Below are 25,490 nucleotides of genomic sequence, written 5' to 3' on the forward strand. Positions count from 1 at the left end.
ACGGTGGCAGATCAATCTTGATCAATACTTGGAGGAAATGTAAGCCTTCACCTTTGTTTTTTAACCAATGCACTTCTAATTTTATGTTGCTCTCTTGGGTGTGACTTGATTATTTGTGAAACACCATCTCTTTAGCCAGGGGATACAGGGGTTAAGTCTGCCTACAAGATGAAGTCACACTCTTCTTTAGCTGGGCTCACTTCATAACTCTACATCCAGAGGTAATGTCAGAGTCAGGCAAGCCAGACTATTCCATCCCAATTTATACTTTCCTAGACGTGTTATCTGCCTATGAGAGTTTCACTCTCTATTCCCACAACAAAGATTCCAACTGAATAAAAAGACACAACACCCCATGTGGGATGGAAAACTAGGCTTTGGCATAGAGGAGTGTGCTGGGGTAACCAACACTGTCAGATCAATTGGTAAAAATGTAAGTGGTGTGTGAAGCAGCCTACTTTACTATTTCTTAAATATGACCCCTTTTAAAGGGAAAAAAGTCTTCTAGACCCTTAAGGACTAAGCACGTGTCTGCTGATGATCCCAGTGTGAGAATGAGAAGCACCCACCTATATTAATTTACAATTATTTTCTCCATTGCTCACATGCAAAGTGTCTTTATTAATACTCAGGAGTTTTCATTTCAATACTATGCTTATCACAGCACTTTTTTGAATGCATATTAAACAGTTTTTGTATTCAGAAAACCACATCCTTTGGTTGGTCCAGGCCATTCGAATCTTTCTATTAACTTTTTTTTTTTTTTCAAGCTTTTACCTGTGTCTTTGTAGGTGTTAAGTGATTAAGTAGTATTAGTGCTAGGGTGGTGCTGGGTGCACAATAGGGATTTTAAAAATAGCAGTTGCATTACTAAACTAGTTTTAGCTTTTCAACTGTTGCTGTTCTGATTGCAGGGCAGCCATTTGAAAAGAAGCTCAGTGTTGAATGGTAATTAACTCAGCCCTCTGCAGTGGTGCTCAGCTCAAGCAACCAAAGGCAAACTTGGGAAGTAGCCTTAATTGAATCACATCGAAAGTGGAGCGAGGGATTCAAGGAGCTCACAGGGGATTCTTCAAGATGAGAAACCTCTCAATTTCTGCAAAGGCAGTGAGATTGTCAGACTTGAGAGCCTTATTTATGTATCGGCAGGGAGTGGGAGAGAATCAGAGTAAGTTCCTGTGTTTAGTTAGAGCAAAGCCCTAGGCTCTGCTTCTTCCTAACCTCTGCATCTTCCTTGTCTCTGAAACACCAGCCTCGCCTCACCTCTTCTCGCTCCTCACTTCTCTTTGGTTCACTATTCATCTCATCCTTTATATCTTAACCCACACCTCACTTCCTTTGAGAAGTCGGCTCCCCATCAACCGAGACGAGGGCAGGTATCCCTTCAATGTGGCAAAACACTAGGTTACTGAAACATTCACCTCATGTCCCTGTAACCAGGCACTAAAAACATCAATGTGTCCACAGTGGTCAGTCCTTGCCAGGCATGAACCGTGTCATGTAATCATTAGCAAAATTGCATAGGCAGGGCTTGTTTGTACCCATTTTTACAGGTATGGAAACTGAGGCTAGAAAAGTTAACTTGCAAAGGAAGCATGAGGACTGAAATTCAAAACCAGTCTAACTCCAGAGCTCACACTTTGAACTGCTGTGCTATTCTGCCTCCCAAGTATTTGTGGAAAACATACTCTTTGATATATATATATATTAACTTGAACAAATCAGTTTCACTGACAAGTTACCTTTCCTGGTCTCAGCCTCTGCATTTTTTTTTTTTTTTTTTTTTAGCCATTTGGGCCAGCATCAGAAAGCAAGAAATTCTATGCCAGAATGATTCAAAATAGGATTTATTGATGGATTAGATGCTTGCACACAATACAAAAATAAAAGTTACAGAAGGGGAAACAATGGAAAGCAACAGTCCCCCTACTCAGAGTCACCTAGTTCCCCTTTCCCAGAGATAACTATTGAGATGTATTATTATCATGAGAGGAAGCCTTGGAACTGCATTTTGTATAATATGATCCCATCCGACTGATGGATCAATGTTAGGGGTCCTGATCTGCATTTGTTTTTTAATACCATTTAAAAAATTTTTGAAAGCATCGTGTTTCACACAACTTGTGTTTCAGTTTGACGCATAGCACAAATGTACATCTGAGTCACAGAGTGTAAAATGTGATATTACACTTCTCACCACGGAGTAATACTAAAAACTGTTTGACAGCCACCAACTGGGCAGACCCAGAAGCTGAAAATTATGAAGGTCCCTTCCACAGAGAACCTCCTGCCCTTACTTCCCATGAGTCACTTTGGAATTCAGCAGCCAGACCCAGTAAAGCACAATTTGGATCCCTTCCCTCCTCTGTTCAAAGTTTTCCAGGGACCCCCATCCCCCTAAGAGCAAAATCCATGAGACAACATATATCTCTATTTGTTTGTTAATATCCTGAAACAATTCCAAAATCAAATGAAAAATATGGGCTCCATGATGTAAAGAAATATGACTTGTAAGGGAGCTTGGGCCTCTGGGAAGGGACTTCAACAAAGACAAGCAGCATCCTTCAGCTGAAAACAAAAGTGGATATGCGCAGAGTCTAGGTATGGGGTGATTTATCTGAAAATATCATTTACATGACATTCATCAAACTCCCTACGGAGAATCCTGGGGGTACCTGAGGAAGATAGAATGCTCTCCAGAAGAGCTGGCCCGTGGATGGAGAGACTTTCAGAAAACCATGGGCTGCACCCACAAGAAGATGCTGAGGACAAAGAATCATGCGGGAGTCCAACCGCAAGGCGCCAAACTACAGGCCCGTAGCACATGAAGCTCCTTCTCACATGGACAGTTTCTCTAGCTTTAGTCAAGGTGAGCAGCGACAGGAATGCAGTGTTCCCTGCAGGGCAGCCAGTCGCAATAATAAAATACTGAGGCCAATTTTCCCAACTCAGAAACAGAAGCGCAACCCAGCAAAGGAGGAAATGGTGGTGCCACATCCCCTCCCTCCTTTTCCGTCTCCATCTCTCTTCACTCTCCTGTAGTGCTTGATGGATTTGACTAAAGTCGCTCAGTCGTGTCCGACTCTTTGCAACCCCATGGACTGTAGCCTACCAGGCTCCTCTGTCCATGGGATTTTCCAGGCAATAGTACTGGAGTGGGGTGCCATTTCCTTCTCCAGCGGATCTTCCCGACCCAGGGATTGAACCCGGGTCTCCAGCATTGCAGACAGACGCTTTACCGTCTGAGCCACCTGTAAATGGCGGCTCTGTCTTCACTGATGCATGTGGGCACCTCAATTGCCCATGGTGTCCCATGAGGGCAGGGGTAACCCGACTGCAGGGGCAGCTTCTGGAAATCAGGATGTAACATCATGGCATACTTGGACTTGGATACTGTCTATTTATTAGACGTGTAAGATCATGTGAACAAGGGTCTTGTCTGTCCTGGTCTCCTTCAGATTCTCAATGCCAAGCATTGACACTTCAGTAGGGAACCAGTGAACGTATCTCAAACGGATGGAAAAAATGTTAGACCACATAGTGGAAGCTCTGGCAGACAATAGCTTCTCCAAGCCTAACCAGTCATCAGGCAGATTCTGCAAGGTGGGTTTTTAATCCCTCTGCCCCTGGGAAGCAGCCCTGTGTGTGTTCTATAGGTCGAATTGCCAGTTTGATATGAGTTTGGTATAACTGTGCCTTTGTGCATCTAGATGAAAAGAGATGACAGGTGGGAGCAAGTAACAGGAGCAAAAGCACTGAGGCTTGCAAGGACGGCAGTGACCAGGTCATGACCTAAGAGGTCAGGTACCTGCCAGGCAGAACAGGTTTGGTTAGTTGTGAAGGTGAGCAACGTTAAGAACTTTGTCTTTTATTCTGTAGGCAACCGGAGAATTCCTCAGCAGTTTGGAAACAAAGAAATGACATGATCAGGTAGTTCTGAAAACAGGAAAAAAGGATTAGAGAACTGCTGCTAAGTCACTTCAGTCATGTCCGACTCTCTGCAACCCCAGAGACGGCAGCCCACCAGGCTCTCCCGTCCCTGGGATTCTCCAGACAAGAACACTGGAGTGGGTTGCCATTTCCTTCTCCAGTGCATGAAAGGGAAAAGTGAACGTGAATTCGCTCAGTCGTGTCCGACTCTTCGCGACCCCACCAGGCTGCTCCGTCCATGGGGTTTTCCAGGCAAGAGTACTGGAGTGCGGTGCCATGGCCTAGGAAGGCCATTTATGAAGCTAGGACACATGTTCAGGTTTAGAGATAACTGGGACCAAGACATGTGGGGGTGGAGATGGAGAGGAAACCTTGAGGGACGATTCAAGGAGGCGACCAGTTGGAAACATGTTTTGGGATGTTAGATATCAAGGTTAGATATCCAGACTCAGGAGTCATTTGGGTCCTGCTGAAGTCAGAAGAAATTGAAAACACCTAATTTGGAAAAAAAAAAAATCTAATTTGAGTAGTGGGTCATTTAGAAAATCTGACGAGAGCAGGCATTTTTAGTGGCAGAGGCTTCTCAGATACAAAAAGCTGAGCAAAAGGTCCAGGGATATCATTGAAGAGCCTCTGGTTGGGAGAAGAAAGAATATCAGAGAAAGGATCCCAAGCAATGACCTTACCCAAAGGGTAAGCAGAAGATGACAGTGGGCCCCAAACTTTCTCAGCTGTTACAGAGACATTGACTACTGCCCATCAGAGGGTTGTTTAGAGAAGCAGAAAAAAGGATAAGAGAACATAAGTAAAGAAGGAGTGCTTTGTTCCTGAGGTCAGAGGCACCTCAGACAGGACCAGGGAGACTAACCACATGGCTGAAGATGAATAAAGAGATAGAGCTAACATCCGATTTTTAAGGTGTTTGGAAAAGACAAATTGCTCAAGTAGGAACAACCAGAAAGCCCCTTCAAAGAGTTCAGCTGGGCCCAGAAACCTAGTCAGGTGCAGGCAGAATGCACAGCTCTTAGGAAGCCTGAGAAAAAGCAACTTCCTAGGCAGATGCAGGCCTCTTTCTTTAGAAAACTCAGCAAGACTCGTTTCTTGAGTGAACTAATAGCTAATCATTTCTGTACTTATTACATAATGAACTGCGGGCATGTAGCTGTATGCAACTGCCTGAAATTGTGCTCAGTATTATGTGCATACACCCAGTAGTCTGTCTATTTAAACATATTTTCATATAATTATGCATTCATATAAAGGTGTGTGTTTATCATCTTAGTGTATATACATATGCATATTCAGTGTAAGTCTGGAAGAGTGTCATAGTTTAATATTAAGCATCCAAATATTCTTCAGTTGTGTATACAGCTGTGACTGAGAACTTCGGTCTGTTACCCAATGTTCATGAGCATTCTCAAACTTCTTTTTGGTCTCAGCATCAGAAGAGTTGGTCTCATGAGCAGTTGTTTTTGTTTTGTTTTTGTCTTGCATTTCTGTCAGTTTTTTGACAGAAATTGAACTTTAGACAAGGCCTCCTTTTTGAGCATGACTACTCAAAATCCAGGAGAAAAGTCTTTGGTCCCACTTGTTCTATGAGTTGCATTTTAAAAAACAAAAGATCAGCAACCTTTCATTTCTGTCTCTATTTTATGTACTTTAATTTCACATTTCATGTCATTTCATACACTTCTTTTGGTGAATTACGCAACTTTGTAAGCTATCTTGAATTTCCTTTTTAGGATAAGGTGGCATATACATATGAGGCTTTAAGGTCCAGAACATCATGGCTGGGAAGGAACTTACTAAAGAGGCTGGAGTTAAGGCATGTGACCGTGATAATGGGTATGTTATTAGGACAGTCCCGCAGCCACTACAGGGAGTCAGCCAGATCTCAATACAGGTCGTGGTTCTCTCTGGTGTGTACTAGTTGTATGATGGGAAGCATATTAATATTTTTCATCTTTAAAACAGTGACCTCTGGGTATTTGGGGGACACGGTGTAAATGAAAGCAGTTAAGCACAAGGTACTCAGTCAACATTTGCTGTTGTCATCACTATCTTTTCACCATTCGTGATCAGATTTGCCGTCAGAAAGTTCTCCCACTCCTCCGCAGCTCTGCGCCCTTCAGTCCCATACCCAACAGAGGCCGCGCAGCTGAGTCTCCCCTGATATGGATCGCATCTGGAGTGTACCTCGGGGTGCAGAACAAGTATCTCCAGCCCAGTTGCTAATTACTAACAAGATGATACTCAAAAGCACAGGCTAAGGCGGACCCACAACTTTGTTTTCGTTTCTTACCCCACCCTCGACTCTGCGCTCCGATGTATACAAGAGAGGCTGGCAAGGGGATACGGGGTCTTCGGGAGCCTGGACTGAAATTCGGGAAGGCGAAGGAGGTGGGGATTGCCCTGAGAGCCACCGCGCGAGGCCAATTTCCTCCGGCTCCCACCCGAACTCCTGGCGCGGGCCGGGTGGGAGCCAGGGCACCTGAGCCTCCTCGCCCCTCCAGCTCCGCTTCCGACTTCAGCCCCGGGCCCATGCAGGCACGGGGAGCAAAAGGCGAGAGTGGAGGGAGGCGCAGGCCTCCGGGGACTACGGAGTAGTGAGGGCAGGTTTCGGGGAAGAGCTGAAGAGCGCCACGCATTTCCTCGGCGATAACCATCAGCGCTTGTCAGGTGGTGGTGCGGCAGAGTGTGCGCGCGCGCAGGGAGGAGGGCGAGGGGGCGCGCTCACACAAAGTTTGTGCTGCGGTGCGCCGCGGTCGGGCTCGCCCAGCTGGGAGAGCGGCGGGTGGGCGGCCCAGACGAGAAGACCCGGGGCGGAGGAGCTTGGCAGGCGGCGGCGGCGGCGGTGACTGCGGCGATGCGCCGCGCCCCGCCGAGCCAGTCCGGCCGCGCTGGGTGAGGTGGCTCGGGGAGCGCGGCTGCGGCCATGGGCACCCTGGGCAAAGCGAGAGAAGCTCCACGGTGAGTAGGCGCGCCTGTTTCCTTTCTTGGGGCGGGGGACACGGCGCGCACGACCCCGGGACCTCGCCGGATGGCTGGCACGGCGCCATCTCCTATAGGAAGCTGCGGGCCCGAGGTGCGGAGGGCGGCGGCCTCCCGGGGTCTCGGGTTAGTCCAGGGCCGACGGGCTCGAGGGACGGACGCGCCCGGGTGGCCCAGCGCATCTCGCCCGACGGGCTGGGGAGGGTGCCCGGTTGTGCGGACGCGCGCCCTGAGTTGATCCGGCGAGACCTGGAATCGCGGTAAGCGACTGGATCCGGGGCCCCTCGGCGCTGCGCCCATGCGACTCCCACTCGCGGACTTTCCGCGCCCCGCGCACCTGCCGCGGCCCCGGCAGCGCCACCTGGCGGTCCGTCCGGCTCCGCGGATGTCTGGAAAGACAACTGCGTTTGCCGTCAGCGCGCAGGGGTCGGCGAGGCACGCAACCGTTTGGGGGGAAACCTACACTCCCCTCACCCACCGTGATCCTAGGGACATGTTTCAGGAGGGACTTGGGGTGACAGAAAATGACGGAAAAGTGACCGTGAGTCAAAATCTGTTGGCAGGGTAAAGAGGCCCGGAAGGGCCGGGCAACTTTGAGTTTGTTCCCCAAAGGGCCAGAACCGGACGGCTGCCTGAGCTCAGCATAGGGCCGGGCGAGCTGGGCTCTTCCCACCGCCATCCACGCAGACCCTGTTGCACCTGACATGCCCCGTCCAGCAGGAAGCGTTGCCCTGCTGGACCTCCTGGAACTAAAAGGGGGACCTCTCGGCCCCTTATGCCCTCCCCCGCCCTGCCCGTGAAGGGCCAGCGCTGTTTCTGCCTGGGATTGAGAGGAGGGGGCTCCGGTCAATTAACTTCAGCCTGTATTATGGGAGGAGGGAGGGGACAGGACGGGAAGACATCCTCACTAGAAGCCAATAAAAGCCATCTTTCACTAAAGAAAACTGTGGGAGTTTCCCTTCGTTCTCTGTGTCTGTTTCTTCTCTCACTCTTCTGGGCTGAATTTCATAAAAAGTTCAGCCCTAAATTGTGACCTCCACTGAGGTACCTGAGGCTGGAGAGGATTGCACCTGAATCAGTTCAGAGTTTTGAAAATCCCCTTCCGCAAGCTAGATAGGGCCTTAACCAGCTGTAGCCTTAGGGAACACTTACAAGTTGTTTCTCTCCGGCCTTTTGTTGTTAAGCTGGTGAGGAAACATTTGCCTACCATCCTTTAAAAATACATGAGCGTTTACAGACTAGAGGCTGTTGGTTCTATGAATTGGAAAAACACCCTTAGACCTGCCTAAAAGAAAGTGGTTTATAAATTCTTATGTATAGCCATTTCACGAGAAAAGACAGAACAATTTGAAGGTCTGTCACAAAGCAGCCAGTCAAGAGACAGCACAACAAAACTGCCCAGTTTCCTAATTTATGGTGCACATACTTCTCATCTTCCCGGCCTCTCTGAATGCTGCCTGGGTTTTAGCAGTTTCTCTTCTCCCTGGTTTCTCCTGCCCAAGCCCTCTGAGTCTCGGCAGCCTCTCTGCCATCTGCATCTCTCACCTTCCTTTTTCCTTCCTCCTCCCTAAATACTCCCTTCGTTTTGGGTAAATGTTACCAGCCCCTCCTAGTTCTGGTAAAAGCATCTACCTTTGAGAATCACCTCCTGGACCAAAGTGGTTTCCCCTTCAGGTGACACTGGGAAACATTACTCAGATTAGAGTCAGGGCAGTCTTCAGAGTCCTGAATGGTTGATGCTATCAACTGAGGGAGAAAATGGAATTTTCCCTGGATTGGCCAGTCGAGAGACAGAGGTGGACAGCCACCTCCCAGTCCTAGTGCGAAGAGCTGCATATGGAGACAGCCTCATTGCCGTGGCCTCATCTCTCTGAGCTTAAGAGAATGTGGAAGGCGTATGAGATTAAAAAAAAAAAAAACGACTTCTAACCAGAAGGACTTTCTTTTCATCTTTCCCAACTCTGCCTTGGGAGGAGGTCTTAAAGGTGAACAGACAGCAGCTAAGGCTAAAAGCTGACTCATCCCAACAGTGGATAACCAGTGCCAAGTTTACGATCATCACTGCTTCTGCGGTAGGAAGAGAGCATGACATGGGCAGAGGAGGCCTAGCTTCTACCTGGCTCGGCACTGGTGCCCCATCCCATTGTCCTTCCAAGCCTGGACTTCCACAGGCATGGTTGAAGGGCTGGGAGAATGACCTCGGAGGGGCTATCCAGCTTTTTGCTAATTCTGAAATAGTGAAAGATGCACAGTTCCAGGCACAGTAAATATTTATTAAACAGAATCAGAGAGGTGCCAAGTACAAGTCCCAGATCTAGTACATATGAGTTATACAGCCTTGTCTGTGTCACTTAGCCTCTTTTAGACTCAGTTTCAAATCATGAAATGGAGATAACATCTTGGCTGTAAGCTTTGAAGACTATGTAAATCTCCCTCACAGAGCCTGCTGCTATCAGAGGTACTCGTTCCGGTGGCCATTACTGTTTCCTTTCATTTTCAGATACTGATCTGATCTTGGGGCCATCACAGGGCCTGGGTGAAAATCAGCAGTGGCCAGAAACTTGATCAAGTCCTATAATACCAACTTGATCTTTCAGCAATCACTGCCTTGGGCTAGCAGATCCTAAGAGCCAGTTTCTGACTGGACTTCACTGAGCCCATCCTAGGTCATATCAGGTGGCAGCAGCCAATGCCAGACCAGTGTTCCGGAGCTACTTTGAAAAGGAACTCGAAGGGGCTGGTGTTCCCTCCACAGTCTGGCTGTGCAGTAAGTGGTCCCATTGTCTTTTAACAGGGTGGCTTCACCAAATCCACGTGTATGTCCATATTTTATTTTGAGCCAAGTACTTCTTCAGCCCCTTCTGGGTGACATTACATCTTGTCAGTTACAGCTTTCCCCAACATTCCACCTGGAACTGGTTTCCCTCCTCTGAGAACATCACACTTCTTGCCCTTGACATTCACGGGCCAGTTATTTAAGATTTGTAGAGCTATCTTTTCTTGGTCTGGTTCTCATTCTCCAGCTAGATTTTTGTATTAAGGAACTTGCAGATGACCTTCATACTACAACAACAACTAACATATAATGAGTGTGTTTTATAGTTTGCAGAGTACCTTCACAGACTGTCTCACGGGTCCTCTCTGGTCTGTCACATGTGTGTTACTCATAGAATAAGTACTTATTGATTAATTGATGCCATCATATGTTTATCAAATATGTGTAATTGAAGTTATGGATCTAAGGTATATTTCTCTGGTAATAAACATGATAGCCAGAGGCACAGTAGGAAGGGGAGAATATGCTCAAAGGAGCAACAATACCTATCGTTAGTAAACCTTTAGAGATGATAGATATGTCTCTGTGTATGTTATGTTTATTTTTTAATGGAAGAAAAAATAAATGCTCAGTTAACCTATTGATATTTTGCAACAACTTGACTTTAACTCATGACCAAAGATGAAGCTAAGTGAAAGTGGATGAAGCTGACCTATTGGGCTACTAAGCCGTTTCCAGATTCAGACTTGTCCTTTTGCATTCACATCTGGAATAAAGCTCTTATAATCAGTAAGGACTGATAGAATGATGTTTAATGATAAAAATGACTCAATGACTATCAATAATGAAAAACAGAATCTTAGAACCCACCAAGATTTAGCTTATTATCTAAACACCACCTCCATAACCCTCACCCCCTGCACACAGGTCCTCAGTCTTTGTCTTCTCCTCCCCACATCCTTAAACATGTTTTTGAGGCCACCTGACTTTCGACAATAACTGGTATTGCTCAAGATGGATGAATTTAGCTGAAGATGGGACCAAACTGAAACAATTCTGAAGACCCAAGTCAGTGGTCTCTGGGCTAAAATGAAAATTTATTGCTCGGAGCTAAAACCTGCCAGGACTGTCTTGCATCTGCCTCTCCCCTTCAAGAACTGGAGAAAGCAGGCCAACGCAACCCCAGTCTCAGGCTGAAGAGCCCTGCTTGCAGCCCTGAAATCTCACCTTGCTATTTACTTGGGAGATATCCCTTTAACAGCCAACCAGTCCACTTGGTGCCTTTACCAAGTGGGAGGGGTATGTCTTATCAGCCCAACTCCCGGGATTAATTGTTTTATCTCCTTTTCTGCTCTGTCTGCCTACAGAGTGCGGAGCTGTCAGTGTGGTCTGTCCCCTGGCTGCTCTGCCCTCATTCCTTGCCTCTTCTCTTTCCCTAGGAAACCATCTCATGGCTGCAGAGCAGCCCCTAAAGGGAGACTAGAGGCGAAACCCGCCAGCAGCCCCCTTCCCTCCCATCCCGGCCTGGCCCAGATCACCCAGTTCCGAATGATGGTGCCTCTGGGACATTTCGCCAAAGGAGCCAGCCTGGACGATCTCATCGACAGCTGTGTTCAATCTTTTGGTGAGTTGGCAAACTGCCCACATGCATAAATGGGGCTCTTTTACTTTGTTCTTCCTTAAAAAGTGTTTTATAGAATAGCAACCTACATTGCATTTGGGGTTTAAAAATAGCTTTCGAGCCTCTGAAATGTTGGAGACAGTGCCTGTGGCACATGACTGTGTGGGTGTAATAGGTCGTGATGAGAGGTGCGATTTAAAGCGAGAAAAGTTAGTGAGGAGAGTTTGTGTTTCCAGTCTTCTCAGGATGGAGGTTTTTCTCGTGATGAAAAATATCATAAAATGCAGTGGTGCATCTGGCACTTTTCTGTTCTTGGGGGCACACAAAGACTAGCAAACGCTGTTACCAGACAGCAGTTTGGATCATTGGATGGCAAAGTCTGAATAATTCCCCTCACAGTCTCGAAGGGTGGTTGTGGCGGAGTAGGAAAGGACTGAGTAAGGCCAAACTGTGCCTGGAAGCTACTGGCAAATGAGCAGTGCGATCGAAGACTGGGGATCTGTGAAAGGAGCTGTCAGACGTGTTAGCAGGGAGTTATCTGGATGCCGCCCTCTGTCGTCACCCGACACACCGTGAGGGGTGAGCAGCTTAGCGCAGCTGACAAGGGTTATCGGCAAAGATGCCCTATTTGAAAAAAAAAAATTGTAGGCACGCTCTTTTGATTGTATATGTGAAATAGTGATGGAAAAGCACTAAACATTTGTTCCCCTCCCTGATAAAGGAATGATGGAAAATTCATAGAGTTCCATTATCACTGGTACCCACTCTGCTCCTTTGGGACCTGTCTCTCACTGGGAAGCCGATGAGCTTGTGTGGCTCAGCTCAGAAGCCCCAGACCACCCCACCCTGGCACCTTCCAGGTGTTCTGGAAGACTTGATCAGATTCCAGGCGCTTGATAGAATCCCAGGTAGCATGACTACGGGATTGTTAGAATGAAGGATTTATTCATTGGCTGGATCTGTGTTCCCTTGTGGCTCAGCTGGTAAAGAATCCACCTGCAATGTGGGACACCTGGGTTCGATCCCTGGGTTGGGAAGATCCCCTAGAGGAGGAAAAGGCTACCCACTCCAGTATTCTGGCCTGGAGAATTCCACGGACTGTATAGTCCATGGGGTCACAAAGAGTCAGGCACGACTCCGCGACTTTCACTGGATCTGTGTAGTGCTCGGTCAGACCTTATTTGTAGACTTAGGAAAACTGGGCGTTTTGGGGATTCTCCTTTAATTGAATAGTCTCCATGATTCCAACATTGATTTAAAGTAGCGGTTCTCAAATATTCCTGTGAAATCATGCGGTGGTTTTTGTGGTAACCCAGATTGCTGGGCCCCACCCCCAGACTGGCTGTTCGCAAAGGTCCAAGGTGGGGCCCAAGAACTTGCTGTTCTATCAGTTTCCCAGGTGATGCTGCTGCAGTTGATCCAAGAACCTCACTTCGAGAATCACTGCTTTTTTGTTTTAGACTTTTTAACTTGGAAAAGAATGAGCATTTTTTTTTTTTTTTTACTAATTCAGCATTAAATTTTAATTGAATTGTTATTTATTTATACTTTAGTCTTTCAGCTAAAGATGAATTCAGGAGCAAAATAAATGGTTTTCTATTTAACCTCTTTGGAAAATAGCCATACAAGGACATAAACTAGAAGCCAGCGGGGTGGGGGGAAGCATGGCGGTGATGAGCCATTGTTCATCAGGCACTTGACTTTCACCTGGTTCCCAGCTCATAAGCTGCAAAGCTGCTCACACAGTCATGGTCGTCTTATTTATCGGTCTTTGGCAGGGCACTGACTATTTCATGAATAAGCATTTTTATCCTCTTTGCATTTCACTGTTGAGGAAATAGGACCCAACAATCCTGCCGTCTTTCTTCCTCCTGTGCCAGTCATGCAGTTGCCCTCTGGGTTCAGGGCTGTTTTTCTAACCTTCAAATTGTCCAGCCGTCAACCTGAAAAATACAGGAGGGATTCTGAACCCCTGCAGAATAAGCAAGCCTAACCCATCCCCTCAATGAATGAACCCTAAGAGGGCTAAAGATACTTTGTTTCCTGGGTTATATTGAACTGAAAAGTACCTTAAAATCCCAAAGGTATAAAAACCCCGTTGAGTCTAATGGTCTTTTGACCATTATCATGAAGCATAGATAGTCCCTAATTAAGCCCCTAATTGCACCTGACTGGCTGTTGCATGAGAGGAATTACAGTGACCGAACCCCTTTTCCATTATTCAAGCTTAGAATTCCTGAGAAATGCACTATTAAGGAGGGGGGGGTGGGGAATATGCAAAAGACAGGGCAGTGATAAGCTAAGGCACGTAGGAAGAATAAACTCGATAAACCATGAAGACTTGGAGTAAGTTCACTCTAGGGATGAGGACACATATTGGGGAGAGCAGCCACTCTCTGTTCAAATCTCTGATCAGGACTGTGAGAATGCTGCGGGAGGCAGGAAGGAGCCATCTCAAGGCAAGGCTTTGCATGTGATGTCCTGAAGGGCTTCCTGCCACAGAATTTACATGAAAGAGGCAGAAAAGAAAAGACACCCTATGTCTGGAGGGAATGGGAGCCCGCACTTTCGTCTGTGATTTTGACTTTGGTTTTCAGTTGAGTTGTCCAGTGGAGGAGGGGTGTGGAGCTGGAGGGGGGTGGAGCTGGGGATTCAAGCAGGACAGCGACAGGCAGCCAGCCGTGTCACTTCTGCCTTTGTAGGTCTCCTCGGAGATGATCAGAGAATAGTAATGAGCGAGGTTAATTTTTTTAAATTTTTTTGAGACATCTTACTGGTTATTTTCTCTGATTAGTACAGAAGAGTTTTGCTTTAGAATAAAACAGTCTGGCTTAGTTTTTCTTCGTGAGTTTAGAAGTCTTCTTATTTGAATACCCATGAAATGAGGGAAATAGCACTGCTGAAATGTGGGGGAAGTTTTTCTTGGGGCGGGTAATCTCTCCCTTTAGACTCAGGTTTCAGCCACTCCTCCCACCAACTTGGAAAAAAAGGTAGAGGGAAAAAAACTCTTCTGAACATAAAGACTGATTAGTTAATTTATTAGTTAATTTATTTTTTACTACTTTCTCAACTTCAGCTTGGTGTAGATACTTTGAATTGGCTATAGCTTTGCAATCCAATATGGTAGCCGCTACCCACATGTGACTATTTATGTAGACATTTTAATTAAAATTAAATCAAATGTAAAATTCAGTTCCTGAGCCTCAGCAGCCATATTTCAAATGCTCAAGAGTCATGAGTGGTACCTGCTGCTGGACAGAGTAAATAGAAAATATTCCCTTCTTTGCAGAAAGTCTGTTCAATGTTGCCAGCCTGGGTGGACGGTTGACTCAAAGGGGAAAAGCAGTGTAGGATTTACATTCTTCTAGCAGCTCCAGCTACTAGACTCTAAAGCATCCTGGGCATTTGGCAGTCTACACAGATGGCCTCTCCTTTAGAATTATTAACCATTAATTACCTCCCACACTGTTCTCAGAGGAAGGACTTATTACAAGGCTTTTAAGGGTGGATGACCAGCACGTGCAAATTAAGGGTACTCTTGAAGTTACTAGTAAGCCTCCCAGTGTCACACACAAGGTTACAGATCTGTGATTAGAAATTCAGAGCCTTGAGTCATCGTGTGTTGCTTTCACCATGAAACAACCCACTCCCACCTTCTGTTTTAAACAGAGGTCATGCTTTTATATCCTCACCGTATTATTGCTGGTGAATCCACTCTTCCAGTGAGCATAATGAGGCAGATCATCACAACCTGGTACGTTTATGTCAAATGTATGTGAATCACACCATCTGTTTCAGAGGTAGGAAAGACCTATGAGATCATCTGAGCTCTTTATAATGTTTTCACTTTGTAAGAGGGCTGCCAGCTTTGAGAGCCAAATGGAAGGTTTCAGATATCCCAATTCTGCCCCCTTCTGAACGTAAGACAACTGTGACAGCATCAGAAAGAAAACTGCAGGCATGTCCCAGTAAGGGACCCTCAGCAGGCAGTCTTCCTGCTCCCAGGTGGGGTGTGGGAAGAACCTCAGCGTCTTTGTCTTACATATCAATGAGAGAGGAAACACAGTGGTATCTTATTTATTGTGTATGTGTGTGTTTGAAGGCTATATGTATTGATTTTCTTTTAAACTAAAAGCAACTGTGAAATAGGTCTGGTATTACTATCTCCATGGACAAACAAGAAAATAAAACCTATGAGAATTAAAAAAACTTCCTTCATGTCTCCCCTCCCAGAAGCCTCTTGAAACCTGAGCTGGGCCATGCTTGGGTTCTTCTCCTAGGGCAGGGCTCCCCTCACTCAGGGGAGCCCTTCAGGCCACACAGAACACATCTGCTCTCTGTGCCCACGATCTGCAGGCTTAGTGTCCCCCGGATTAGAAATTAAATTCCATTCAATGCAGGAAATAGTTATTGAGCCCTATCTATATACCAGGTATCTGCCTGAAATTCTCTCTCAAACAAATTCTGAGTTAATTAAAATTAGTGTATGCATTGTGTCTCCCAAAGAAGAAAACCCCGAGACTGGTAGATTTATTTCCCATACCACTAACAGGTATATTTCCTGCAGTTGGTCGTTAAAAGCTTTGTATAGACATCGGTTGTTAAAAGCATTGTATAGACCTCAGCTAATTAAAGATAAAACACTACATCTGTTTTTAAAGCTAGAACCAAAAAAGCACACACACTCCTGTTGGGACTACAGTTCCCGCCATGGCAGAGGCAAGGTTCAGGGTTCCTCCACAGTCTGCAGCTTTAGTCTGCACCAAAGCCAGGTGTCCAGAGGCAACAGAGGCACAATGCCAGAAGCCAAGGGCCATGACACTGAAGGGCACTCAGACCCAAGAACCAGCAACTCCAAGGAACAAAACCAAGTGTACGGTCAGGAAGACTGGCCGTCGTGAGCACAGGCCCTTTGTGAAGACCACAGAGGTACCAATAGCCTTCTCAGTGGAAGTCCCATCTCTGGGAGTCATAGCTACAAGATTTCACTGTAGAGGATGGTCCTTAAGGCACCCACGTCCTGAAGCTTCTGGGCATTAGAGCAGCTCCCAGGTATGACCATTCTTAGCCCCCTGGAGTGAACTCGTGTGATGGGGATGCTGTGTACTCCAAGGAGCCTCTTTGCTGGATTTTTCCAGGCTGGCGTGTCTGCCCTCTCCTGGGTGTGAGACACAGTGACTGCCAGGCCTGAGAAAGGAGGAGATGGGAAGTCCCCTCCACTCGCATCTGTGCTGTGTTATGTGATGGTGTTTAGAGCAGACCTCCATCTGCAACAGAGAAGAGAGGTGGTCCTCACAGTGTACATGCGTAAGGTTGACAGTGTTCAGGAGGGCTGAGCATTTTAGTTCAGAAACTCCAGCCAGAGAAGTGAGATTACTGAGAGAAAAGAGACAGGTAGACAGGAGACTGACGGTGGCTGGACACTTATTTGGTGCCTGTTCAGCAGGGCGCTGGGCCTTCACCCGGACTGGTCTCATCCACGTTCACATCCCGAACTGGTCTCATCCACGTTCACAACAACCCTGTGAGGGTTAATTAAATTAATGGGCATTTGAAGCTCAGGAACATTATTAACCTGTGGAAAGTGGCCTCCCTCATGAGTGGGAGAGCTGCTGAGGGCTAGACTCTGGTCTCAGATTCCTGTTCTCTCCACTCTACTGGAGGTTCTCCAACTTTAACAGGAACAGTCACCGTTGTGGGGTGTGCTCAGCGTTCCGATTCCTGGGGGTCAACTCCAGGATTTTTCATTAAGCCTGCCGTCACTGTGGCTTCGAGGAGGTGACCCACAAACTGATTTTGAGAAATACCATCCTACAGCACACATACCTGCTTCTTGGACATACCAGAGCATTCTCTCAGGCTTTCTAAGGAAACATGGAAAGCTTGAAGAACACAAATCCTCTGAAAAACGATAGAGCAAATAGCTTTTCAGCTCTGTGAACCGGACAGTCGTGAGGTGGAAGCCAGCCTCCTGGTGATGTCTGAAGCAGTCCGTCCAGATCTAACAAGAGAAAGGCCCCTGCCCCTGAGTTTGTAACACTGTGCCCACTTTCTTCAGATTTACCTGCATGTCTGTCCCTTCTCAGCTGTAGGAACTCTCTTGAAAACTCCCGCCTGTCAGTCTTTCTGCCATGGAATAAACAGAAAGTGGGTGTCTGCCATTACTGTAGTTTGGTTCCTGGCCCGCAAAGGCAGCATTCCCAACCTGCATTTCCACCTGTCAGCCACACTCAGCCCAGTTCACTGTGGTGCTGGGGGGCCTGGCTTCTTAGAGTGTGCCAGTTTCCCACAGGTCAAGACTCGGAAGTAGAGGCTTAGCTGGGGGAACTGGAGCAGTGCCGCCTCTGAGCACTGCTCCAGGAATGCTGCTTTTCCAGCAGACTTTTTAAGGCCCTCTGTTGACATGAAGGTTATTAAATTCATGATGGAAACACATTAGGAAGTACTGTGAAAGCAAAAGCAGTATGTTCAGGGGACTTCGCTTATAGTCCAGTGGTTAAGACTGTGCTTCCAATGTAGGGGGCTCGGGTTTGGATTCGGGGTCAGGGAACTAAGATGCTACATGTCACACAATATGGCCCCCCCAAAAAGAGCAATATGTTATGTTCAGTTGTTGGCTGAACCAGCAGTGATGGGTGGTGAGACCACCAAGGAAGATCATCTGAAGTGCGGGCCCCACCTCTGGCCCAGCTCCTGAGGGCAGGACCCGCCTGTTTCTTCCTGGAGTGGTTACGGCTGCTGGACTTAGTGCCTTGGTCTGCAGATAGTTTGAGCTGCCAGCTGGATGTGGTTGTCCTAAAGTGGTTAGGAGGAAGACAGCGGGGAAAGAGCGAGAGTGGAAGCAGGTGAGCTTCACACAGCCTCTGCAGATACGCAGGGCACCACACTCGAGTGGATGCTATCACAATCTTGAAAGCCTTACTCTTACTGTTACATCTTCAGGAGTTTGGCCAGCCAGTTGCTAAACGCAACCATCAATAAAGATTAAATCATATAAACACAATTATATCAAAAATAAACCCTCAAAACTCATCATTTCCTAATATGTCATCACATTTTACTGTCATCCATTATCTTGAGATGATGTTCATTGTGTCTGTATGGGACGAATGCTGTATGCTGTGTGTGTGCTGTGCTCAGTTAATCAGTCACGTCTGACTCTTTGCGACTCACATACCGTAGCCTGCCAGGCTCCTCAGTTCATGGAGTCCGCCAAGCAGGAATACTGGCGTAGGTAGCCGTTCCCTTCTCCAGGGGATCTTCCCAACCCAAGGATCAAACCCAGGCCTCTGGCATTGCAGGCAGATTCTTTACTGTCTGAGCCACCAGGGAAGCCCAGGAATGCTTTGTAGCGCTATGGTATTCATGCATAGCACATACATGTCATACATGTATGAATACTTATAGTGGGTAGACACACCTGCATCTCTTCCCAGCTCCATGGTCATGAAGAAATGCCAGGAGCTTGATGTTGCCTGCTTTGGGAGTATTTACACCAAGGAAATGGGCCAACACTACTAATCAGGGCTTCTTCTCAACCCACCCCTGAAGAGGACATTGTTAAACATTTACTAGCACTTTCCCCAGCTACAGAGGATGCTTACATGGCAAAGGGCCAAGGTAGGAAGCTGAAAACTGGAACTCTTACTTTGTGTTACCTGGTTAGGAGAACTATTGTTTGCCTTTGTTTTACTTCTTTCTTTCATCTAAGTATCTTATAGAACAACTCTCCATGTGTTCTTCAAAGAAAAGGAACAGTATACCTTAGAGATAGAGTTATGTATCAGTGAAGTTGAGATATTTTCTTAAAGAAGCGACAGTTCTGTGGTCACGAGAGAAGAAGGGGAGTGGGGGTTGGAGGAAGGAGGTGAGGGGGTCAGTTGTATGGTTCAGTTCAGTTCAGTCGCTCAGTCGTGTCCGACTCTTTGTGACCCCATGAATCGCAGCACGCCAGGCCTCCCTGTCCATCACCAACTCCCGGAGTTCACTCAGACTCATGTCCATCGAGTCGGTGATGCCATCCAGCCATCTCATCCTCGGTTGTCCCCTTCTCCTCCCACCCCCAATCCCTCCCAGCACCAGAGTCTTTTCCAATGAGTCAACTCTTCGCATGAGGTGGCCAAAGTATTGGAGTTTCAGCTTTAGCATCAGTCCTTCCAAAGAATACCCAGGACTGATCTCCTTTAGGATGGACTGGTTGGATCTCCTTGCAGTCCAAGGGACTCTCAAGAGTCTTCTCCAACACCACAGTTCAAAAGCATCAATTCTTCAGCATTCAGCTTTCTTCACAGTCCAACTCTCACATCCATACATGACCACTGGAAAAACCATAGCCTTGACTAGATGGACGTTATGGTAACAGGTGGTAGATAGACTTTTGGAGGTGGTCACTGTGTAGTGTATACAAACACTGAATTACAGTGCTGTATACCTGAAACCTATATAACATTAAAAAGGTGTCACAGTGGAACTTTAATACTGAGAGAGTCTCATTCTAGAGTCAAAGTTATCACTCTGTGTTTTTGTTCTCTTAATTTACCTCCTCTAAAAATTCTCCGTGATTAAATTTTCCCTTATTTCTGGTCAACTAAACCTCAGTTTTGTGGATCTGTTCTTCATGTGTTTATATGTTATATGCTGTCACTCTTTGTTTCTGATTCCATCTGCTTAATCATTTGCCTTCGTATCTCTCCATGTGGTCACAGGTACTATTGATACATAAAAGCAAGCTTTTGTTGAATGTGTTTTCATAAGTTTACTGCTTACTATATTTCTAATTTTGTGAACTGTTTATATCCTTTGCCTAGTTATCATTTGCTTAATGATTTTCTTATTAGAGGTTTGCAAAAGCTTTATTTTATTTTATTTTTTAAGCCTGTTAACTGCTTGATGGGTATTTGTTACTGGCATTTTTTCCCTCACTCCTTTCCATTTTTATGTTTTTTTTGGGTTATTAATGAAGTGAAATTTTACATTTTTATGTAGTTAAATTGTTGATGTTTTCTTTTATCTGTTATCTTTTCCTGTATTAACTCTAAACTTGAAAAAACAAAAAGTCCCTGTTCCAAAGCTTTGGTGATTGTTCCATTGTCGTTTTTGTTATTCGTCCATTTATTTGGCTGCTGTGGCCTTGGTTGCAGCATGTGGGATCTTCCTGTTGCTGCGGCGAGACGCGCGGTCCCTCTAGGTGTGGCACAAGGGCTAAGTGGTTGTGGCGCACGGGCTTAGCTGCTCCACATCATGTGGGACCTTAGTTCCCCTACTGGGGTTGAAACCCTGTCCCCTGCATTGCAAGCAGATTCCTAACCACTGGACCACCAGGGAAGTCCCTCCATTGTCATTTTAATCAAAGTTTTCTTAAATCCGCTGTATGATGAGGGCTTTCTGGTGGGTCAGAGGGTAAAACGTCTGTCTGCAATGCGGGAGACCCAGGTTCAATCCCTGGGTCGGGAAGATCCCCTGGAGAAGGAAATGGCCACCCACTCTAGTATTCTTGTCTGGAGAATCCCAGGGATGGAGGAGCCTGGTAGGCTACAGTCCATGGGGTCACAAAGAGTCAGACACGACTGAGCAACTTCACTTCACTTTTTATGATGTAATTTCATATTCCACTGTTGTGGATGTTTGGTAAAAGTTTATTGGTGGTTTTCAGTGAAAAAATAAGAAACTTTCAGTTTTGTTTTTGAGGTTGGCATTGGCTTAAATCCAGAGCACTTAGACTTATCATTTTATAACTCTGAGCCTCAGTTTCCCCTGTTGTCATATTCCTGAAATGATTTCTGAGACTGAAAATGCCATAATCAGGCTTCAATTATGGTGTTGAATGTGAACTTGAAAGTCCTTTGGGAACTTGTATATTTTTAAAGAAAGTACTTTTGATTATTAGAAGAGTCAGTATCTTGGGGTGAGAAATTAGAAGGCCAACCAAATTTAAATCCATTTTCCCCTAAATTATTAGACTGAATCTATGTTGTACTTGCATAGGCGCTTTTATTGTGGTAAAGTGTACGTAACATAAAATTTGTCACTTTATAAGTTCTTGTATTTACAAAGATCTGACTAACTCACATACTTACATTTTTCTAGCTTTTTCGAGAAATAGACGTACATCACTGTGTAAGGTGAAGGTGTACAGCATGATGGCTTGATTGATATATACTGTGAAATGATTACCACAGTAAGTCTAGCTAACATCCATTTTCTTGTATTTACAAAGATCTAATTGTAACTCAGTTCTTATGTCTTACTTTTAAAATTTTAATAGGTTTTAAAATTATATTCACTATAGAAAGTTTACAAAACACAGACTTGCAAAAAGAAGAAAATTGCATTCATCCATTCTACCACCAAAAGCAAGATAAACGTTATTGACACAGTTGGGTGTGTCTTCCTAGATTCTATTCTATGCATATTTATGTTCTGCAATCATATTAACTTTTTCTGGTAGGTTGACTATAATTAACTCTTTGCCTTTCATAATTCACATTGTAAACAATTATGATCTTGAAATCAATATTTATAAAGAGGTGTACTAGCATACAGAGTTGCTACTCCATCCTAAAATCGATCTTAAAAAATAATTCTGGCATAATCTCTTCATGTATGAGACATAAAAGTGAAGGTTGCTTGGCAACTAAAATGATTCTAATGAGGAATTAAAGACATTACAAGAAAAGAAGAGTAGTTACTCATTTCTTTTCAGTGCTAAATGCTAATTAAGTTATGATAACTATGACTGATTATAGTTATAATAAACGAAGGAAACAAATGCTCCCATTAACTTAAAAGTCTTGAGGTGAGCTTTTTTTTTTCCCCCGTAATGAATAGGAAAAGTCAGATTGCTTTTGCTAAAGGGAAGCTTTCCTTTCAGAAACCAGGAAAAATCTTAGGGCCTTGTTAACTTGCTGACTCTTAAGAAGTAACAACTGGGAAAGATACGTAGTAGAAACTCAAAGATGCTACAATTTGGTACATCTGTGAATCTTCTGCAGACTAGAAGAGATGGTTGGCAGTGGTTGTGGGGGAGGCCGTGTTGTCTGCTTTGGTTTTTCCAGAGAGTGGTGCAGGGCCCTAGGGAGACTGCTGAGGTTCTTACCAAAGTCTTCAGGCAGAAGATGCTGCCAGGATGGAGCTTCCATTGTAGAGATGACAGTGGTTAATTGACATGAACAGAGAATGGGGACCAGAAGCACTGTTCTTCAGGAGGAAGAGGAAGCAGAGATTGGCAGTTCTAGCATGAAGGTGAGAGTGGAATAACCAGAGCAGTAAGGCAGCCAGGGGTGAAATCATTTGGGAATTTCTTGGGTGAAGGAGCAAAGGTCACTATGTCTGGCTTCCCTGCACTGATGTCTCTTAACCTCTGTCCTCTAGGACTTGTTTTTGTAATCTTGTGAACAACCCCATTTTAAGTGGGGCCACGACATTTAAGAAGCCAGGAAATGTCCCAGCATTATGATTTATGAGTCTGTCTTGTTAGATGGGAATACCAGACCACCTGACCTGCCTCTTGAGAAATCTGTATGCAGGTCAGGAAGCAACAGTTAGAACTGGACATGGAACAACAGACTGGTTCCAAATAGGAAAAGGAGTACGTCAAGGCTGTATATTGTCACCCTGCTTATTTAACTTATATGCAGAGTACATCATGAGAAATGCTGGACTGGAAGAAACACAAGCTGGAATCAAGATTGCTGGGAGAAATATCAATCACCTCAGATATGCAGATGACACCACCCTTATGGCAGAAAGTGAAGAGGAACTCAAAAGCCTCTTGATGAAAGTGAAAGAGGAGAGTGAAAAAGTTGGCTTAAAGCTCAACATTCAGAAAATGAAGATCATGGCATCTGGTCCCATCACTTCATGGGAAATAGATGGGGAAACAGTGGAAACAGCATCAGACTTTATTTTTTGGGGCTCCAAAATCACTGCAGATGGTGACTGCAGCCATGAAATTAAAAGACGCTTACTCCTTGGAAGAAAAGTTATGACCAACCTAGATAGCATATTCAAAAGCAGAGACATTACTTTGCCAGCAAAGGTCCGTCTAGTCAAGGCTATGGTTTTTCCAGTGGTTATGTATGGATGTGAGAGTTGGACTGTGAAGAAGGCTGAGCGCCGAAGAATTGATGCTTTTAAACTGTGGTGTTGGAGAAGACTCTTGAGAGTCCCTTGGACTGCAAGGAGATCCAACCAGTCCATTCTGAAGGAGATCAGCCCTGGGATTTCTTTGGAAGGAATGATGCTAAAGCTGAAACTCCAGTACATTGGCCACCTCATGTGAAGAACTGACTCATTGGAAAAGACTCTGGTGCTGGGAGGGATTGGGGGCAGGAGGAGAAGGGGATGACAGAGGATGAGATGGCTGGATGGCATCACTGACTCGATGGACATGAATCTGAGTGAACTCCGGGAGTTGGTGATGGACAGGGAGGCCTGGCGTGCTGCGATTCATAGGGTCGCAGAGTTGGACACGACTGAGCGACTGAACTGACTTGTTAGATTGTAGTTACAGCCTGCAGAGCATCCTTAAATCTGATGGGCAGTTAATTATTTTGGTTAATTCTGCATTCACTTATTTAGTGCCAGACGCATAGGGATGTTTTCATGCTCCCTTCCCTCATTCTCCCTAGCTCACTAGCATCCTGGGCTCCAGATTTACTCCATCCAAATCTGCTTTGGTGGGTTCCTCATTGACCCTCACTCCTGGGTGGTTGAGGCCACCGTGAGTCACTCTAGCTTCTGACTGTTGCCTCCCAGAAGAGAGCTGTAGTTCCCACAGTCCTGGCTGCTGGACTTTGTCCTCTGCTGTTGCCAAGGATGAGCCGAGCGCTTGGTGACTGGGGATCACCTGACTGGTACTGCTTTAAATCAACCTGGAAGGACCCCCTCCCTGCAACTACTGTGCCCATGACTCCCCCAGCCTGTCTGTCCCCATGGCTCAGAGTCCTGTTTCCTGGCCAGCAAGCACCAAGTCTGCCTGAGATAGACTCGCTTCAGTTAACTGAGAAAGTGTACCCTGAAACTTGTAAGAAAGACAGAGGAGGATTCTCTAGACTAAATGAGACTTAAGGATATGTCAACCAGTCATAATCTGTGAACCATTTTTCTAAATATATACACACATATATTCGTAATTATTTTATAATTATATGTACTTGGAAATTTATATGCTAGTGACTAGATCTTTGATGATATTAAGTAATTACTATTGATTTTATTTTAGGCAGATTAATGATGCATTTTTTTCTTAGAAGTTCTTTTTAAAAATACATACTGAAATAGTTGCTAATGACATATCATGTTTGGGAATTGCTTTTGAAAAACATGAGAGGGAGACGTGAGTGGGGGTATAGATGGATTAGCCATATACTGATCATTGTTGAAGATGGGTAGGTCCATAGAGGTCCCTTACGTTATTTTTGCCTACTGTGATATATGCCTATAATTTTCCATATTCTAAATTTCCAATTTTCCAATACTTATTCATGTCCTGCATGTGATATTCCACAGTCAGCCCATTCCCTGTTCAACACTGAGATGCTGATTTCCTAGTATCCAGAAAGACCAAAAACAGAACTGCAAACTTTAATCTTCAGTCCTACTGTCAGAGGCAGAGGAAGGACTTGAAGTTGAGTGACTGAGAGAATGTATCATACTCCTCCCCATGCCACAACACCCCCACCACACACAGACACACACAGACACACACACACTCCCACACCCACACCCACACCCCCACACACCCCCCCACACACACACCCACACACCCACACACACCCACACACACACACACCCCCACACACACACACACACCAGCCTTAATCACGGGAATGCCGTGGTCATGGTAGAACTTGATCCTAGAAGGCAGTGGACGGATTACAGTAGAGGCCACGTGAAGCCACTCTGCGTCGTGGTCTTTGGAATCCATTCCTGACTCTTCTGTTGACCAATTGCGGGCCTTAGGCAACTTACTTTACTGCAGTTTTCTCATCTGCAAAACAGATAATAACGGTGAAGGCTTTTAAAGGTCATTTTTGTTTAGGTGAAAATCAAATGTCTTAGCTTGGTTTTCTCAGAAGCAGATCCTGAGACAAGAGTTTGAATACAAATAGTTTACTTCAAAGATAATTCTAGGAAAAAACTGGGAAGGCAGTTTATGAAGGGTGCATTGTC

The 25,490-nt window shown here is 45.5% G+C and overlaps 1 protein-coding gene across 3 annotated transcripts in view; it reads left to right on the top strand.

The window, feature by feature from the left end:
• Positions 1-6,865: 6,865 nt before the first annotated feature.
• The window catches only part of RASGRP1 (RAS guanyl releasing protein 1), a 74,584-nt gene continuing 55,959 nt past the window's right edge, over positions 6,866-25,490 (top strand). For all 3 annotated transcript variants that reach the window (XM_068964659.1, XM_068964660.1, XM_068964661.1), the window contains exons 1-2: positions 6,866-6,900; positions 11,137-11,321. In XM_068964659.1, the coding sequence (XP_068820760.1) occupies positions 6,866-6,900; positions 11,137-11,321 (220 nt within the window). The remainder of the gene's footprint in view (positions 6,901-11,136; positions 11,322-25,490) is intronic.

Source organism: Capricornis sumatraensis, chromosome 2 (genome assembly GCF_032405125.1).
Source record: "Capricornis sumatraensis isolate serow.1 chromosome 2, serow.2, whole genome shotgun sequence".
NCBI classification, from domain to species: Eukaryota; Metazoa; Chordata; class Mammalia; order Artiodactyla; family Bovidae; genus Capricornis; species Capricornis sumatraensis.